The sequence below is a fragment of the Aythya marila genome, assembly GCF_965140915.1.
Source record: "Aythya marila genome assembly, chromosome: 2".
Classification (NCBI taxonomy): domain Eukaryota; kingdom Metazoa; phylum Chordata; class Aves; order Anseriformes; family Anatidae; genus Aythya; species Aythya marila.
Genome location: NC_139043.1, coordinates 127,823,759 through 127,842,154, shown reverse-complemented (window position 1 = coordinate 127,842,154; position 18,396 = coordinate 127,823,759). Strand labels below are relative to the sequence as shown.

The 18,396-nt window shown below is 39.9% G+C and overlaps 2 protein-coding genes across 2 annotated transcripts; both read left to right on the top strand.

The window, feature by feature from the left end:
• The first annotated feature begins 4,286 nt into the window (after positions 1 to 4,286).
• LOC309875168 (fatty acid-binding protein, adipocyte) lies at positions 4,287 to 7,693 on the top strand. The gene is made up of 4 exons (XM_082754312.1): positions 4,287 to 4,440; positions 5,705 to 5,877; positions 6,099 to 6,200; positions 7,464 to 7,693. The coding sequence occupies exons 1-4, from the start codon at positions 4,368 to 4,370 to the stop codon at positions 7,512 to 7,514; spliced, it is 399 nt and encodes a 132-aa protein (XP_082610438.1). The 5' UTR covers positions 4,287 to 4,367; the 3' UTR covers positions 7,515 to 7,693.
• A 6,372-nt stretch (positions 7,694 to 14,065) lies between these two features.
• LOC309875169 (myelin P2 protein) lies at positions 14,066 to 18,035 on the top strand (the record flags this gene model as incomplete). The annotated part of the gene is made up of 4 exons (XM_082754313.1): positions 14,066 to 14,138; positions 15,863 to 16,035; positions 16,298 to 16,399; positions 17,985 to 18,035. The coding sequence occupies 4 exons, from the start codon at positions 14,066 to 14,068 to the stop codon at positions 18,033 to 18,035; spliced, it is 399 nt and encodes a 132-aa protein (XP_082610439.1).
• Positions 18,036 to 18,396: the final 361 nt, after the last annotated feature.

Here is an 18,396-nt window from a genome sequence, read left to right as displayed (position 1 = left end):
AAACTTTAAAACAGCAGATACACTTTATTCTCTGTATGTCTTCTAGTGGGACTGTTAGCACTTGTGGAAAGAAAAATGGTCTGAGGGAATTCTCTTCCAGGAGCCAAAAAGCTCATGTTATTCTCTCAGTTCTCCATCAGCCTGTAGGAAAAGAATGGGTGCCTGCCTGATTTCCAGGAGGTGGGAGCCATTTAATAAGATGACAGCTGAAGTCACTTTGGTTTTACCTATCTAACTTGAGCCAGAACCTTTGCAGAGTTGAGATCTGATATGACTAACTGGGAGCTAAGTCCAGGGAAATGAAGTTCACAGACAAAACCAAAGTGGGAGTCAGAGAAAGGCTGACTTTCATCATAGACTCTCAAGAGGAAATACCTCATTGCCAGATGCAAAATTGCGACTGTATAAGAAAAAAAGTTAGACAGGTTTAAGCATAAGAAACTTTAGACACCTTTAAACTTGTCCTTCAGATAAAGACAGTTGGTAAGAAGTTAGAAACATGAAAAATCTGTATTGTCTACATAATAGCCAGCAAAACAAGATCTCATACAAACCTTCAGAAGCCATGGAGTTATGTTATCATTAGTCTGAGTATTAGTATCAGTATGTATTAGTATGAGAAGTCAGTATTTTCCTTAGGAACAGCAGTCTGAGAACTCGGTTAAGGCAAGGATCCATTCCCTCCAATGGTATCTGCTTTCTTCTTCTTTAAAACAAGTTCAGAAATGTAAGCATGTATATTTTAAAAGCAAGTTAATGGCCTTAACTACCAGATTTGTTTTGGGCTTGATCTTACTATGTCTTGGAATTACAAGATTTCATTTCTGCTTTTAGCATTACCACAAACTTAGCTCAGTGTTTCAGAAACACCTTTTAGATGTTTCAGTTTTTGCAGTCCTACCTTCAGATACTGGAAACCTTTTCAAACATGTTGAGTACCTACAGGTTGATGCAGGAAGAAATACAAGAACCCAGCATCATTAAAAGTAAAAATCTAGTCACCAGTCTGAGGTCTCCAAATCTCCTAGCCCAGCAATGTAACCAGGAAGATATGTGCTAGTAGATACTCAAGGAAATAATAGTGTTAATGTTGCTGCTGGTAGAATATGACTTCTTCAGCACAGTGACCATTTGCAATAGTGCCCAGGTCCTGAGTGATGTAGGAGGGAACAGCCATGTGTGCATGGGGAGCATCAGTTTGCTGCTGGGGACTGTTCTGCAGAGCAGAGGAGAAGGAAGCAGCTCATGTCTCCTGTTAGTACTGTGGCTTGTTACTTCATGTTTCCACATTGGAGAGTAAGCTGTATTTTTACTTTGTTAAACCCATGCATATTGGAAACACAAAGAAGGTTTTGTCACAGCCCTCTTTCAAAAGCTGCCCAAAGTGACTTCTACTGAAATAAGCACACTCTTTCCCACATGGAAAGTAACTTTGCTTCTCCTGTACTTCTGATAGAGACAGAAGGAGGTCACTATAGTGCTCATTTCTGAAAAAAAAAAAAAAAAAAAAAAAAAAATCTTTATCTTGAACCTGATGTGGTTTCTCCAAAATTTCCTCCTATTTTGAAGGTTTCTACACTTTTAAAGATGCCCTTGCTTTTGATGGTATTTGATCCCATCACTGCTGATGACCACAGAGTTGTTCAGCCAAGCTTCCCAGCTCTTGCTGGCAAGAGACTTCTACAAAAGACACAAATCCCAGGTTTTCCCAAGTTTCCAGGCTCAAAAGCTGCACTGATTTCTTCGTGACCATTAGGTGCTGCAGTCGTCACCAGCACAGTTGTATTACGTGAGGCCTTTGCCCCAGACAGCAGGCAGGATCTGTATTAGATGACATCAATGCCTCAAGCTTTTATCTCTTGTCGCTGAAGTCTCTCTCAAGAGAGAGGAGGACCGTGGGTAGGATAATTCCCAAGTGAGAGTCCATGAGCCTGCTCCAGATAGCTGCCTGCTTTGAAGTGAACAAGCAGGGCAACCCACAAGCTGGTTTTCTTCTGCTTGCATTTTTGAGTCATCATGTTTGCAAGATGTCTACAAATAGCTCAGATTCACTTTAAACAGGTGAAAGTAATTGACTGCCTAGGGAGGGTGAGCTTGTATGCTCTGAACTGATTTGCATGGAGCAGGTGCTTCACCTCTTTCCCAAAAAAAACCCTTTCCAGCAGCATAAGTTTTGCAGGCAGCTGTTAACACCAAAGCAATGCCAATCCCCGCTTTCAGGCTATAGTTTTGAATATAAAAGCCCTATTTCCCCTCCAAAGAAATGAATGCTAATTGCAGTAAGCCACACACAGAACAGTTCCCAAAAGGCAAGAAAAGTAAGTGCAGGAACTGAGTTCAGCAAGTTCACATCCTTTCTATAAGAGCCACTGAAGCATACCTCACCTAGCTCTTTCAAGTACTTGTATTTTTACTAGATTTGAGTTTTCAGGTTTCTACAGACTTCTCACAAATGGTGTAGCATTAACCCTAAGGGGAAAAAAAAAAAAAAAAAAAAAAAAGAAAAAAAAAGATAATGACACAATCTTCAGGGTCCTTCAGAATTTCCTCCTAAAGAGAACCTGAGCATGTGATACTCTGAGAAAACCAATCAGGAAAGGAATCAGTGACCTCAATAATTAGACTATTATTTTATTTGTTTTGGAGTTAACCCAAAGTCAGTAAATATGCAAATACTCAAAAAGAATGGGCCAAACCTAAGATTTAACTATTCTCAGAGAAAAAATAGGATTAAGAAGGAGTTAAAAATATATTTCTCCCACAAAGGGCCTGCAGACCTCTTGTCTTAAAGGGACAAGAGAACTACTAATTATACATGTACAAACACATTCAAATGGCTTTGGGGGTGCTTACAACAGCCTCCAACACCTGTGGAGTGTGGCCAAGGGGCTGGAGCCAGGCTCTTCACAGTGTTACGTGGTGGGGGAACAAGAGATGATGGGTAGGAGTTGAAAGAAGAAAGGTTCAGACTGGAGGTGAGGAGACCCTTTCCACTGGGACTGGATAGGGTGCAAGTTTCCAGTGAGGCTGTGCAACACCATCCTTGGAGGCTTCCAGGCCCCCACAGGACACAGTTCTGAGCAGCCTGGTCTGAGCTCAAAGCTGGCTCTGCCTGAGCAGGAGGCTGCACCAGAGACCTTCCTTCCTGCCTGAATTTTCCTATGGTCATACAATCCTATGTAAATAATCTTTATATAAAACATTTACTTACAAAGTCAGCAAATACCAAAATATGTGGACCAACATATTTGTTGCCTAATCACCAGCAGAGTATTTCCACTGAGGAAATCCACGTAACGAGAAATGCTGGGGCTGGAATGTGTGGGTTTTTACAACTGAAATAGCATGTTACAGCCAGTAGGAAAGCCTAAGAAATTGCTTGACTGTTTTCTGGTGCTTTTTTTTTTTTTTTTTTTTTTTTTTTTTGTGATCCAAGCTACAACAGGACTTAGAGGATCAGTCACGCTGGGACCTCATTATGCTGGTGCTGTACACACCTTACCTCAAACTGATTATTAACTGAACAGTACAAACAGAAAGCAAATTACATATCCAGAGACCTTCAGTAGGCTGATACCAGAGCCTAGATTTTTGCTTTAACTAGTCATGATGCTAGTCATTGGGATATAGGTCACCAGAAGGCACACAAGCAAATGGGAGAGAAATCACCTGTTCTGTTGCTTTGCTTTTCATAGACCTCTATGTCCCCTCTCCATCACAGGAAAGCTGAATACAGACCCGGCGGTCAATTGGTTAGCGTGGTGCAACCTTATGGAGATCTAAGTCGAGGAAGAAGCTTTATTGCTTTACCCTTCTACAGCCACCAGCACTCCCTCTTTCTGCCCCCACATCAACTTCTTCATGTAGTTCTGTGCCTCTTTGGAGAAAATCTCAGACTGTAGTTGTGCAAAAAGCAAATTTAATTATCTCAACAAGCACTTTAGATCTTGCAGTGTAGGAATTTTCATTTGATACGGAAGACTGAAATGAAAGAAAAGAATATCGGAGAGAACATACTCTCTGTGGGTTGAACCTAACTTTTTTCTTCTCATAGACAATGTGACTTAAATATTTGTCTTTAAGGTGGAGGGTTCTTGAATTATAAAAATAATTAAATAAAAACATGACAGTGATCTTTGTACCAGTAAGGGCATATGAATAATAGCACTATGACCTACTGGCAAAGGAGGGGCAGGGGAGGAAGGAAAACTCTGGGCACTGGGACTCCCTCTTCATTGGTCATCCTAGAGCATCATGTGGCCAAGGCTCCTTTTTAAAGATAACTCCTCATCTCCTGGAGCTCATACTATCTTCCCGTCTTGCATTTCTGCTTGATCCTGTGGAAGACTCCTGTCCAGCCTGACAAAATGTGTGACCACTTTGTGGGTACCTGGAAGCTTCTTTCTAGTGAAAACTTTGAGGACTATATGAAAGAGCTGGGTGAGAATTGTTATTTGGAGTTGTTATATCTGGGAAAGGGAAGGAATGCTGAATTTGAACTTTATTCTTTACTCTTTTTTTTTTTTTTTTTTCTGGCTATGCTGTTTATCAAGGGGTTTTTAGTCCAACTACTTTGATTAGACAGTGTTATACTGGAGAACTTTGCTGTTTGGATTAGTGTTGTCACATTCCTGTTATTTAAGAAAAACCTTAATTGCAAGGAATAGTTTCAGGTAAGCCAAGTCTATGCATGCCTACTTAGTAGTGCTATAAATGGAAGTAAAACCCCTTACTGCAGCGTTTTATGTGGATTTGCTTTTATCCTTTGGAGATACAAAGTGGTATAATGCTAGAATGCAGCAAGCTTCTCCATGTCTAAGAGCAACACACCTAAATTTCATTATATTGCTCTTGGACTAGGACACTGACTAATTGTCATGCCTGTTTAGAGTGAATGAAGCTCCGTGGCTGCCTCTGGTGAATATTAACAAATAAAATTGCATGGATTCATGCAGATACTTGCAAAAGATTTGAGGAATAACACTCGCCTCTAAAGGTGTAAACTTCACGGTTAGAATTAAAATAGGGTTTAAAAGGTGTCCATATTCTTGTAGAGTAGGAGATGTATGACGTAACTTGCACTGACTGGATCCATACATGCTAAAAATCTGGGGGTGTTATCTGGAGATTATGAGTAAAATACTCACTGAGACTTCTGCAGCACTCGGACAGCTTTCAGTGAGACTCTAGCACTCTTAATCTTTAGCCCAGATTTTAATCAGGACAACTGTTGCCAGCTATTTCTTAATCATTTCCTTTTATTCAGCACAGCCACTGACAAATATATCTGTGATTTAAGTGTTTTTTGTTTGGTTGGTTTTGTGGCTTAGAAACTCATATATTTCTGCTTATTTGTTTTTAGCTATAGTTAGCATACAAATTAGTGCATAAACCATTGTGGTAATATGGAGCAAGTACATATGTGAATATTTAGCATTAAATTTTTGTGTCAGTCTTCAAAATGTTGTTTTTGCTACTCTGTCAATGACAGAAGACAATTTCCTTATGTCATCCCACTTGGCTTGGTCTATAAACATTACAGCTAGTTGGATGTTACAAAAGAACTTCTGCAACATAGGATTAATAAATAATTCAGAAAATGAAAAGTAACACTGAAGTCTTTTTTTTTTTTTTTTTTTTTTCCATATAAGATAAGAACACTAACTAGAGATAAAACTTTCATGGTGTCCTTTCTTTTTTGTAGGTGTGGGATTTGCTACCAGGAAAATGGCTGGTGTGGCCAAGCCCAATGTAACCATCAGCATAAATGGTGATGTGATAACCATCAAATCAGAAAGCACCTTCAAAAATACAGAGATCTCTTTCAAGTTGGGTGAAGAGTTTGATGAGACCACAGCAGATGACAGAAAAACAAAGGTGAGTCTAAAAACAGCATTTTCCAACTACATCTCTCAAAGAGGATGTCAGAGCAGGAGGAGAGAGTCATGGTTTTGACATCCACAGTTGAAATGATGCCTTCAGAGGTAAGCATGCAAAGAATCCTTTTTACTTTACTACTGCTTGGACATGGAAACAGTCTTCTCTTCAGTCCATAGCACCCCGATAAAAAGGCCACACTTACCTCTTTTCTTCAACAGAATGTCATAACCTTAGAAAATGGCTCACTGAAGCAGGTGCAGAAGTGGGATGGCAAAGAGACTATCATAAAGAGGAAAGTGGTGGATGGGAACCTGGTGGTGGTGAGTTCTTTTTTGTTGTCTAATCACAGAATTCCTTGTGCAGAATTCTTGTCTGGTGGATGTATTACATTGGACTCAAATATGGGGAATGAAAACATCTGAATAGTCTGTACACTGAGTGAGAAGTCTCTCTGAATAAGTCTGGAGCATGTGGTGTTAAACTTATGGTATAGAGGTGCTTGCTTTCCATTCAGAGCAAGAGATGGTTAGGGAAGAGTAGGGCAAATAAATCATCCCCATTAGGGAAACTTTTATATATCTTAGTTTTAAAGTCCTGTACAGAATAGAGGATGCGTTAGCGAAGCTTATATTATGTGCACTTGCTCTATGCTGACACAAAATGCTCCTACTGTTCCACTCCAGAAGAGAGAGGAAGAGAGAGAGAGAAGGGAAGAAAGAAAAAGAAAGGAAGAAAGAAAGGAAGAAAGAAAGCTAGATCTCCTTTAGTTGGCATTGTCTGGGCAGATGTGCTTGGTGCCTGTGAGGCTCAGCTGCAGTTTGGGGTTTCCCAGAACTGCTCTCCACTTTTAGAAAAGATGCTTTGAAATATCTGGGAGGGGACTAAAAATGTGTTCATGAAAGGCAGCTATGATTCCTACATGTTACAAAACTATAAATGAACATGAAATTCCTGAAGAGTTCTCCCTCCTGTAAAGAAAAAGATGTGTCCACAAATTTAGTATTTAAATTTCTTTGGATAAAGAGCAAAGGAGAATAAATAGAAATAGTTGTTAATAATAACTTTAGGAAAGATTAGGAAAGATTGAAGAAAACAGTTTGATCTAGTGGAAAAAAAAAGATGAGGACAGAGCCTGACACGCAGAGGCTGACACAAGCAGCGGCAAGTCATGTAGGACTCTGTGTGTGTGTTGTGCACGTGTGTGAAGAACATAAGCCACAGCTACAAAAGGTGAGAGGAAAAGAGACTACTGCCCAAGTCCAGAGTCCACTCACCCTCTATGAAAGTCCCAAGAGCCTTCTTTGGGGGCCATAAAATGGGGGGATTAGAAATCTGGAGGAAGCTGAAACAGATAGTCTTTCAGTTCTATACTTCTAAGAAATATTTTAGATTTTTCTTTCTGAAGCACTCAAACTTGAGTTTCACTGTTTTGGCAATTGTTTTTGAAGGAGGAGAAATGCAAATTCATTTTTACACTGGCTTTCAGTGGATAAGCATTTCTCTGCCTTCTGACTAACAGATATGCAGTGAGACTTAAAAGCTGATTAAATTTACTATTATTATTATTATTTTTTTTTTTTCAGGAATGCACCATGAATAATGTTACCAGCAAAAGAGTTTATGAAAAGGCATGAAGAAGCCATCTTCAGACAGGACAAATGCTTAAAGCTGAGGAAAAACTTCACTGAAGGAGAAAAACTCCACAAATACATTTTGAAGAGAACTGTACTTTTTACAGATATATCCCGAAACAATTATATGCAGCTAGTTTAATTTGTTATGGCTATTCAATAAAATGTTCTGCTTTCTACAACCTGGGCTTGTGCTGGAGTTTGTCAGAAAGGGCCTTTGGGGGGGATGCACCATGGGGACAGAGCTGTACGGGCAGTATTGTATGAAATACCATGCCACTCTTGGTAACTGTGACCCATCTCACCATAGAATGGGGGTCAGAGATGATCCAGTGAGTGGTATTTGTTGTGTAATGGAGACAGACGTAGACCTAGATACAAACCATCATCTGATGAATGCTGTGTATGGGCTACTGACTGCAAGGAGCTTGTGGCTGACGTGCCCACAAACCCAGCATCGGCTTTGAATGTGAACAGGCAACCTGGCACCTCACACAGGGCTATGGTTTTGGAGACCATACAAATGCTGAAAATTTAAAACCTGGGGGTGATCTGAAGTGGTTTGATCTTGTCCAGATCCACCTGAAGTGAAATCAAAGCTCTCAGCTTTGTTTATATTGCTAATCTGCCTTACCTTCATATCTCTCTTGTCCTGGAGTAGACAAAAACCATTAACTAAAAAATCTTAACTTAGAAAGTGCTCTCAGGCCTAATAAAATGCCTAAAGGTTTTATAGTGATGCAACCTACTTTATTTCCCATATTCGTTTTCTACTAGATCATTAGGTTAAACCAGTCTTTGTGTTTTACACCTGTTAGAGAAAACTTTCATGGGAACACAAACCCCTCTAGATGCAAAGCCGCTTAGACACCAGATTTTTCAACTCCTTTTATTCTTGAATTACCCTTTTCTTTTGCCACCAATTTCAAAACTTCATGTCCACAGAAGCCCTGGATTCTTAACTCAAACAGAAGACAAAAAAATTAGGAAGTCTAGGTTTCCCTAGACCTGAACAAGGAGAATCTGAAAAGGTGTGCAGTAATCACAACATGGGCAAAATAGTGTATCTCAAGCTGTATGATTAAGTTAACCTCTTGTGAACCAAATTCCATATATTCCTGACATTACTGAGGTCGGTTGTCAGAGGCGACAGTGCTGGGACCTTACTGCCAGCAGCACAGACCTCATACACTTGGACTTCCTTCTGTATGAGTCAGACTGTTCCCAAGTTTCTGCTCTATTAATACTGCTGGAGAAAGGAAAAGAAAAGGAAGAGTTTCTGCCCTCCAGATGAACTAAAGAGTCATTTAAAAGAAGTTCTAAAAGACCATCCGCAAATTCTGCAAAAAATTAAAAATGTTAAAAGAGTCATGTACAGCCCCCTGATTTTAATATGGTTTCACTGGTTTTGAAATGTCATCTGCTTTAAGAACAGCTGTTGCGTAGGAGAAGGAATTATGCTTTAGGAATTATGCCCCATATATATAGTACTCAATCTACCTAGCACAAAATTACTTTTGAAAAATGGGATAAAAATACAGTGTAGTAGCAGAAAACCTGCCACTGGGAGATGATAAATAAACTAAATAAATCTTGAGTATCAGCCCATGCTCTCTACAACTACCTGAAGGGAAGTGGTGGGGAGCTGGGGGTCAGCCTCTACTCACAGGTGATAGGTGATAATGATAGGACTAGAGAGAATGGCCTCAAGTTGTGCTAGGGAAGGTTTAGGTTGGAAATGAGGAGACATTTCTTCTCAGAAAGAGCAGTCAGGCATTGGAATGGGTTGCCCTGGGAAGTGGTGCAGTCACCATCCCTGGGGGTGTTTAAGGAGAGGTTGGACATGGTGCTTAGGGACATGGTTTAGTGGGTGATATTGGAGGTAGGGGTATGGTTGGACCAGATGATCTTGCAGGTCTTTTCCAACCCTAGTGGTTCTATGATTCTATGATCTCTCATTGCCCACAGTTACAGAACCTTTTTATTTCAGAGGTCAAATTGCCAATATTAATACAGCAACCTTTACTTCCCCAAAATCTTCCACTTTAAATAAAGCCTGCAGTTGCAATTGTATCATACAATTTTTCAAAGAGGAAGCTAATCTTTTCTGAAATCATCATCATTTATTTTATTATCCAAATTCAGACTTGGTGAATGAATCAAAGACCAGACTTGTTAATTAAAACAACAACATTTAAAACTTGAGGTGCTAGGACTTTCAATGAAGTGATGTTATGACATAAACTTTTTTTGGGCTAGCACCATAATGAAGGATTAGTGATGCTTTTTTTAGACTGTGAACATGTCTGCAATTCGCTCTCTAAACAAGTCCAAAACTTATTCTCTAAAAAAGACAGCAGCCCAATAATATCTTGAGTAAACAGAGATTTTTTTTTTCTCTGTCAAACAAATATGTGCTCTCTCATTTGTGGATGGAGGTGACAATATGGCTTTCAAGGAGAAAAGGCAGATCAGTGTCTTGCCTCACCTGCAGAGCAGCACAGGTTCCCATCTCCTTTCTGAAGTGCTGAACTGTTCTCCAAAAATCAGAAACCATTCCACAGCATTCCTTTCTTAAAAAAAAAGGATCTCACAGAACCCATAGGCTTCAATCAGCACCCCTGAATGCTAAGAGGAGATTTTTACCCGTTAGTGTATTGGCTGATTCCTTCTTTACAGGAGTGGTCTTGGATGACCAGAGGGGAAGAGGACTCATGCCTACGGATTTTCAGCAGCATAAGAGAAGGATTAAGCAAGGCTTATTCTGTTCTTTGACCTTTCTGTTACTTCTCTGTTTTTCTTTTCATTCTTGGTTTCAACTGGAAGGAACTCAGCATACTTCTGCACGAGGCTCTGCCAAGCCCAGTGCAAACCCAGATCTGCTACCCATCCCCTTGGCCTGAGCAGTCTTGGTCTGGTCTCCTGGGGTGGCCCAGCTAAGGAGACGAAAGGCTGCTCACACCGCCAAATGCAGCCATTGGGAAGGGCAGACCGCTGGCCTCATGTTCATAGTTGGTCCCTCAGCTCCCTCGCGTCAGTGTCCAAACATCCCTAGTGTCCTTTAGGCAAGGCAGGCATTTGGCCTCCACTCTCTGCTTTTATTTCTGTTTTGTTGATTACTCCCCATAGAATTTAATTAAGACTTTGTTGGGGTGAAATGTGCCCCTATCATATTTCATTTAATGAAGTTAACATAAATTTACTTTTTGTAAATTATTTTTTATGTTTCTTTTAAAATTCTCCTTATGTTCTTATCTCTCTATTTTTATCAGTTTTTACCCTTATCTCTAGTTCTGCTTCACAATCTCCAAGTGTATTGATTTCAAATCCTGTTTTATTCGAACCACAAGAAAAAAAAGGGAGATTCAAAGCTCTGTCTCATCACATGTACACACAATCCTTGCCACTTTTTTTCTTTACACTTGAAAAGATTGCTTTCCATAGTTATTATTTCTACTGAAGAACTAATTCCCTGCTCTTCTTCTTTCTAGACTGTAAGTCCTTTAAATGAAAGTGATGATTTTTCTTAGTGACAAAGAGATAGATGGTAGCAATGTCAACATTGTTTGAGACTGCTTAAGACTGGGGTTTTTGTCTGTATAAATAATTCTCTGTCACTTTTGTTCTTAAGGCTACTGGTACTGCAGTATAGCTGTTCTATTCTGACTGATTTGCTCTTCTTGAATTTCTTTGAGCCTGATTTTACAATGTCCCAATCATCTTTTATTTCCCAAAGGCACCAGTCTTGTCTTGCTAAAGTGCCTTTATGTGGAAAAGACAATTAAATGAAAGAACAAAGAATGCCTGAGGAGCAACGGTTGAATATTTTCCTATTATTCCTTGAGAAATAATGGATAGTTTCATTTAGAAGGAGTTTTCTCATTTCCAGAGATTGGATAAAAGACCTAGCTATTCTTTACACTAAATATAATATAATGCATCTCTGCTTTAGAAGAACATTGTTTGGACAACACCTTCACAAATTGACATTTATTTGCATTTTAGAGACACAGCATCTGCTTCCTACTGTGCAGGAGAAAATAGTAATTCTTTTATTTCTTTTTTATTTTCATTTTTAATCACTCTGGACTTTACACCCTTACACTGAACTGTAATTAGATCTGAGCAGTAATAGGAAGTTCTGGTCGACTTACCCTTGTTCATCTTATGACTGACAGAATAAAAACATTTTGCATATACAAACAACATTTATAATTTAAGACTTTTCCACACAGCCACAGAATAATCCAGAGATTATATTATTTTCTCTACTCAATTTGTACCATTTTCCTATTGAAGCGTGTTCTCCTTCCTACATATGACAGCTTTTGATACAAGATCCAAACCTTACCTATCTTGTCCCAGCATCAGCTCCATTTCACTCTTTCACTCCTTTCTTTGCAATAAAGATCTGAGAAATGCCCATATGTGGCCACAGCTCAGAAAGTTTATTCATGACAAAAAGACATTTTTTATTGAACTGTTAGTGAACTGTTGTTCATACAAATAGGAAAGAAGCTATTTAATCCTTTCACTTTCATAATCCTATCACAGCAAGTAATAGTGAAGGTGGTTTAGACAGGGGGACAGTATTACACTTGATGTGGTCTTACAATAATTTCATATACTTTGAGGTGTCTTGAATTACAATGCTTACAATTCTTGCCTGTCAATTGTACACATGGTTTATGGATTTGTCCTTTGTGACTGTTTTTCACTAACTACAAGACAACAGTTCTAAATGTACGTTGAAAAAACAAAACAAAACAAAACAAAACAAAAAAAACAGGCAAACAAAAAAAAACCTTTTCAACTCAGTGTTTCAGAAAAAGCTTCAGGGTTCCTTGTGGAGTTGAACATGAGCCAGGAGCATCCTTTCTGCTAAGAGTGCTAATGGTATTCTGGGCTGCATTAAGAGGCATATCGCCAGCAAGTTGAGGGAGGTGATCCTTTCCCTCTGGTCAGCATTAGTGAAGCCACATCTGGAGTGCTGGATCCAGTGCTGGTCTCCTCAGTACTAGGGCTTCACTTTCCCGTTTTTCTCTCCCATCCCAGAGAGGGAGGGGGGAGGGTGAGCGAATGGCTGTGTGGTTGGGTTAAACCACAACATAGAGAGACTCCAATGAAGGATTATTAAGGTGATGAAGGGTCTGGAGCACCTCTCCTATGACGATAGGGTACGAGAGCTAGGATCATTCAGTCTGAAGAAGGGAAGGCTCTGGGGGCTCTTATCATTGGATATAGGTACCTGAAGGGAGGGTGCAAAGAAGACAGAGCCAAGTTCTTTTCAGTGGTGCCCAGGGAAAGTACAAGAAGCAATGGGCAAAAACTGAAACTTTCCCTCTGAACATCTGGAAGCACTTCTTTACTGGCACAGGTTTCCCAGACCTGTGATTCTGTGGAAGTTTAGATAATAAATGTAATAACAGAGGCACACAGACCCATTCTAATCCATGCAATAACACCACTGGAAGAAGACATTTAGGAGGCAGATTTTTTGTCTCCTCATCTGAAGGCAGAAGGTGTCTGGCCTGAGCATCCTTCTCTGCTTCACATGGCACAGAAGTCACCATCACCCTTCATGACAGCAAGGAAACCTGAAGAAATCTCATGACAGTAAGAAACATTTGAATACAAGGCCAAGACTGCACTGGCTTAAATCTTCATTTAACTCTACAAAAACTAACTATGCAAGTGCAGAGAGGCAAAAAGAGAACAGTATATGCCTTCTTCCCAAGCCAGTAAGACTGCTCACCTCTCACCAATTGGCTTTGAGCTAAGGATAAACCCTATAGAGCTGAGCTCCATGAATGCACCGATCTTCTGAACTTGCCTTTATTTGTGGAAGAAGGGAGACAGTGAAGCTTGGCTGCTTCTTCTCTTTGTGGTGCCTTCTAGGGTATACTCAGGGAACAACCAACAGTTTGGAATCTTTGCTCTGATGCAAAGGCAGAAAACAGGACAGATGCATCCCATTCTGTCTGCAAAGGATAAAACACACAAATCCTTTCCGTGATGAGTCATAAAATGAGAAAAAAAATGTATATAGCAGGTTCTCAACAACTCTTACCCTAAATCCATGTGGTTGTGATTTACCTGTCATAGAGGTGATGGCAGTAGTAATGGTGATAGCAGCAGAATGGTATTGGGAGGACAGTCAGAGTTGGATTTCATGGGGATACAGTACTCTTGTGCTTGGCATCTCCACGTGGCTCCAGCCCCCCTGCAGTCCCCAGACTACTCCATGGCTGCAGTGATAGCCTCACATCCCCTTCCGCATGTGCACCTCACTGTCCTGATCTATTCAGTGGAGGAAGCCGAAGCAGGCGTCACCCGGAGCCTTGGTACTGACACGACTGCCTTGGACAAGGTGCACATTGTCTTCCCTGGCCCTGCCTCTCCTATTGGCCCATCCTGACCATTACAGGGACCGGGCATCTTTAAAAGGAGGCAAATGAGGTCTGAGCCGGGCACACAATCTCTCTGACTCCCACCAAGAGCTTCTGTGGCCGCCGCCTTTCTCTCCAGGACCACTGCCTCACGAAGCCAACACGATGTGTAACCGATTTGTGGGAACCTGGAAACTTGTCTCCAGTGAAAATTTTGATGACTATATGAAAGAACTAGGTGAGAGATGTTGCATTCTACTTTTTATTTTTATTTTTTTTTTATTTAATAAATTTCATTTGGGAATGTCTGTTCTTCGTCTTATGCTTTTCTCATGCATGCTGTCTTCTTCCTGGCTGCATAGGCACTTTAATTATTTTTCTAGCATACTTTCATTTATTTACTTTAGCATTTACTAAAATGGGAAAAAAAAAAGAAAGGCAGATGCTGAATTACCATTATAAATTCATCTCTGCCTAACTGAACTGACCTAATCTATTCTGTTTGTCTGTAATGTGAAGGATCTAAGGAGATGCAGCATTGTTTTATGTTTCTCTTCATTGCACTGTTAAACTCATGACTTGAGATAATTTACAATATATAATGGAGCTGATGTCTCATGACACTTTGGTTTCAGAGGTCTAAATCCTATGAATGAATCTATCTGTTACTGAGGAATGCCAGAAATGTAACAAATTAGGCATTGTGTTTTATTCTAATGCTGGTTTTATTCCTGTATAGCAAGTGCACAGACAGTCAGTTAGAGCATTTCTTTTGCTGTATAAATGATCCACTGAGACACTAATTCCCCTTATTTGAAATGTTAAACTGAGTAACAAAAGAACTTCAGTTAATTAATTAACCAGAGTAAAAGTGGGATGCAAGTCCAGCTACAGACATTCTTCTGAAGACCTGAACAGAAATGTTTCAGCATTGAATAATTACTGCAGATAGTATTATAATTTACTGATAACATTATCTCCTTTTATATGATTGTTTTAATTTGAGCATAGCACAACATTAACAAGTGAACTAACTGTAGCTATCTCCTTTCCATTTTTATAAAACAGCAATAAATCATTACTTAAATGTTTACTTGTCCTTTTCACTGAGGTTTAAATGTTAAGATCCTTAAGGGGTCTTAGTAGCAACCTAGGAATTGTCCAGTGTATTTGATGCTTTCATAAATAAAGCATATTGGCAGTTCAGAATTCAGTTTCTTCCATGCATCTGGTTAAGAAAAGTTCAGGTTCTCATATTATTCAATAATTTTTATTTTAAAAGGAATTCATCAAGATTTTATGAGAAACGGTCCCTTTTTCTTTCTTCTACCTATTCTATCTCTATAAAAGCACATGCACATTAGTAAACTCCTATGTTTCTTCTTAGCTAAATGTACACTAGTTTCTGAGATACGCTAATGTATATCTTTATTTCTTACTGGAGGTGCACACTACCAACTGGGGCTGCCTCTGAACACAGCGCTTCCTCATATGAAAAATCAGTGTGCCATCCAAAGCAGGCATTATAGTATCCAGGAAGAAAGTGTTCCTCATTTTTCCACTGAAGTTTTATGAAATGATAGTGGGTTTCTAGCTTTCTATAATGTAGAATCATAGAATCATAGAATGGCTTAGGTTGGAAGGGACCTCTAAGGTCATCTAACTTCAACCCTCCTGCAATAGACAGGGATGTCATCCACTGTATCAGGTTGGCCAAGGCCCCTTGAATACCAGCAGGGATGGGGCATTCACAATTTCTCTGGACAACCTGTATCAGTGCCTCACTAACCTTACAGTGAAGAATTTACTTGTAATGTCTAGTCTAAGTCTATTCTTTTTTAGTTTAAGACCATTCCCCCTTGTTCTATTATTATCTACCTGAGTAAAGAGTCCTTCTCCATCTTTTTTTATAAGACCTCTTTAAGTATTGAAAGTAATGGCAATTATGTTTCTGATTTCTAGGAGTGGGCTTAGCTACACGAAAACTAGGTGGCTTGGCAAAGCCTGATGTGATCATCAGTATGAAAGGGGACATAGTAAACATCAGAACTGAAAGCACCTTCAAAAATACAGAGATCTCCTTCAAACTGGGCCAGCAGTTTGATGAAACGACAGCAGATGACCGGAAAGTTAAGGTAAGGGGGGCTGATGATCTCTGAGTGATTCTGATATCCTGGAAGAGAGCCAGGAGGAGTTTTTCCTACCCTATTAGTGCACTAAGAAACTTACAAGCTATTCAAGAAAAGCAATGAAAGAAGAAATAGTATGGTGCTGACACCAACGGTAAGAAGTTTATTGTTAGCAGAGAACATGGATCTTGCTGAACATAAAGTGAGTTGCTACCCTTACCTGCAAAGCTTGGACTACAGTTTGAAACTTTTCTCTTGGCCTTTATAGAGTGTTGTAACCTTGGAGAAAGGGTCATTGGTGCAAGTGCAGAAGTGGAACGGCAAAGAAACTACAATAAAGAGAAGACTGGTTGATGGGAAAATGGTGGTGGTAAGTACCAGGCTCTTGCTTCTTGTACAGTGCTGGATGGTAGAAGAATGGACTCTTCAGTTTGCTTCTGTTTAAGCATACTATCAATTTTGGCTTATGAGAGAAATAAGGATGGAGAAAAAAGGGAAACAAGCTGGAAGGAAATAAATAGTGTCCCATAACAGCAAATTGTCATTAAAGTGATTATACTGGAAGTGCTGCCATGAGTTGAGATCATATTTACTGATCTCAAGATTATTCTTAAAACAAATGTGGCTGGCTTTCAAAGAGCAGAAACCTGTAAAATGTAAAAAATAATTTTGCAAGCTGGATACTTCTGTCCCTGTACTGTCTCTTTTTCTTCCGTCTTCAGAATGAAGCCTGTCTGCCTTAGAAAAGTGATTTCACACCTTTTCATACATTTACTTTCACCAGTGCCAGTCGGTTCACACTTCTGTTTGCTTTTTTGGTGTGAGCACACCCAGCTCACTCAGTAGGTGCTGGAGGTTTAATTTCATGAAAGTCAGACCTCTATGCCTAATCCTGCCGGTGATGTTGATGTGCAGTGGGGCCAGCAGGTCCTAATGACTTCTCTGAAGGGCCTTCAGCATTGAGAGGGCCAGGTCCTTCATGGAGGCTGTGCAGCAGTGACTTTCTTTACTCTCCATTTAACCTACCTTTCTGTAGCAGCCACATAAAAGCCACAGGGGAGCCAAGCCAGTGTCATAATACATTTTAGGGAATTAAGATTTTACTTCTGAATGAAAAGAATTGCTTTGTTCATTTAAGTTTTTAAAGAGTGGACTTAAACTAGATTGGGCAATTTATTCACTAACAGCAGCACTATGCCTTTACATGCTAGCTTGTTCAGACTGCATTTTATTTTAAGCTTTCTTACACTGGGAAGAGTTATTTGCCTTCACATCTTATTGAGGCTGCATTTCTGTGTCCATTTTTCCAAGTATGTAAACATCTTGAAAGTATTGAGCAGAGGTTGGGTCCCTTTACTACCAGTGCCCTGAGCCCTGCCTCTGGTCTAAGCTAGGACTGTGGAGGAGGCCTCGTTTTCTGCAGGCCAATGATGTCTGTCTCACGTCCTGTCACCTCTGTCGCACTTGCCTGGTGGCTGTGAGTAACAGGGAACCGCTGAGAGCCACCGGGGTGAGAAGGTCAGGAGAAACATCTTGTGACTCAAGAGTGCAAAGTTTTGTAGGCCAGAAGCCTGACCTCTGAACTACAGAGGCTGCTTCTACTTCCACAAAAAATATGTTTGTAAAATTGAAAGTGTTCATGAGCCATGGAATGATACACTAGGCAGTGCTGACGTTTCTCTCAAACCAGTAATAATAAGGAAGGTAAATTTGTTTCTGGAAGCTGAGCCTAATTTTGCAATGTATTTGTCATTATATGATGCTTAATTAAGTATGATGTTGTTAAAACAGAAACCACTCTTATTGCAACGTAACTATATCTTTGCTGTTGGCCCTAAAAATAATACAGAGATTTAAAATATGACATCTGGATTTTCACTGACCACAGAAATACTGCAACAAACACACCGTCTGCCAGCGGGAGCCTTATGTTAATTTTCTCTTTTGTGCCTTAGGAGTGTGCCATGAAAGGGGTTGTCTGCACTAGAGTCTACCAAAGAGTGTGAAGAAACTCCCTCCTTGCACCGGACTGGGACTGGCTCTTTAAACTCACCTTAGTTCAGTGACCAAAGCCTCATGCACTGTGCTTCTTTATTTTCTTATTTACTTTTATTGGGAAAATGACTGCATTATAATTTGATATTCCAGAGCCATAGTGTGACTAATCCAAAGTATTGTCGTGAGTCAATAAAAGCTTCTCAACACAAAAAATTGAGTGTTTGTCTGCACATGAATGATTTAAGTTTTCTTTCTTGGATGATGCCCATCTTTTCTGTTGTTCCTGTCTGCGTAAGTGGTCAGAGCATTCATGCGCAAAATACTAAAATACAACCAATCTGCCTCTGGATGAGGGCTAACACTGCTTCC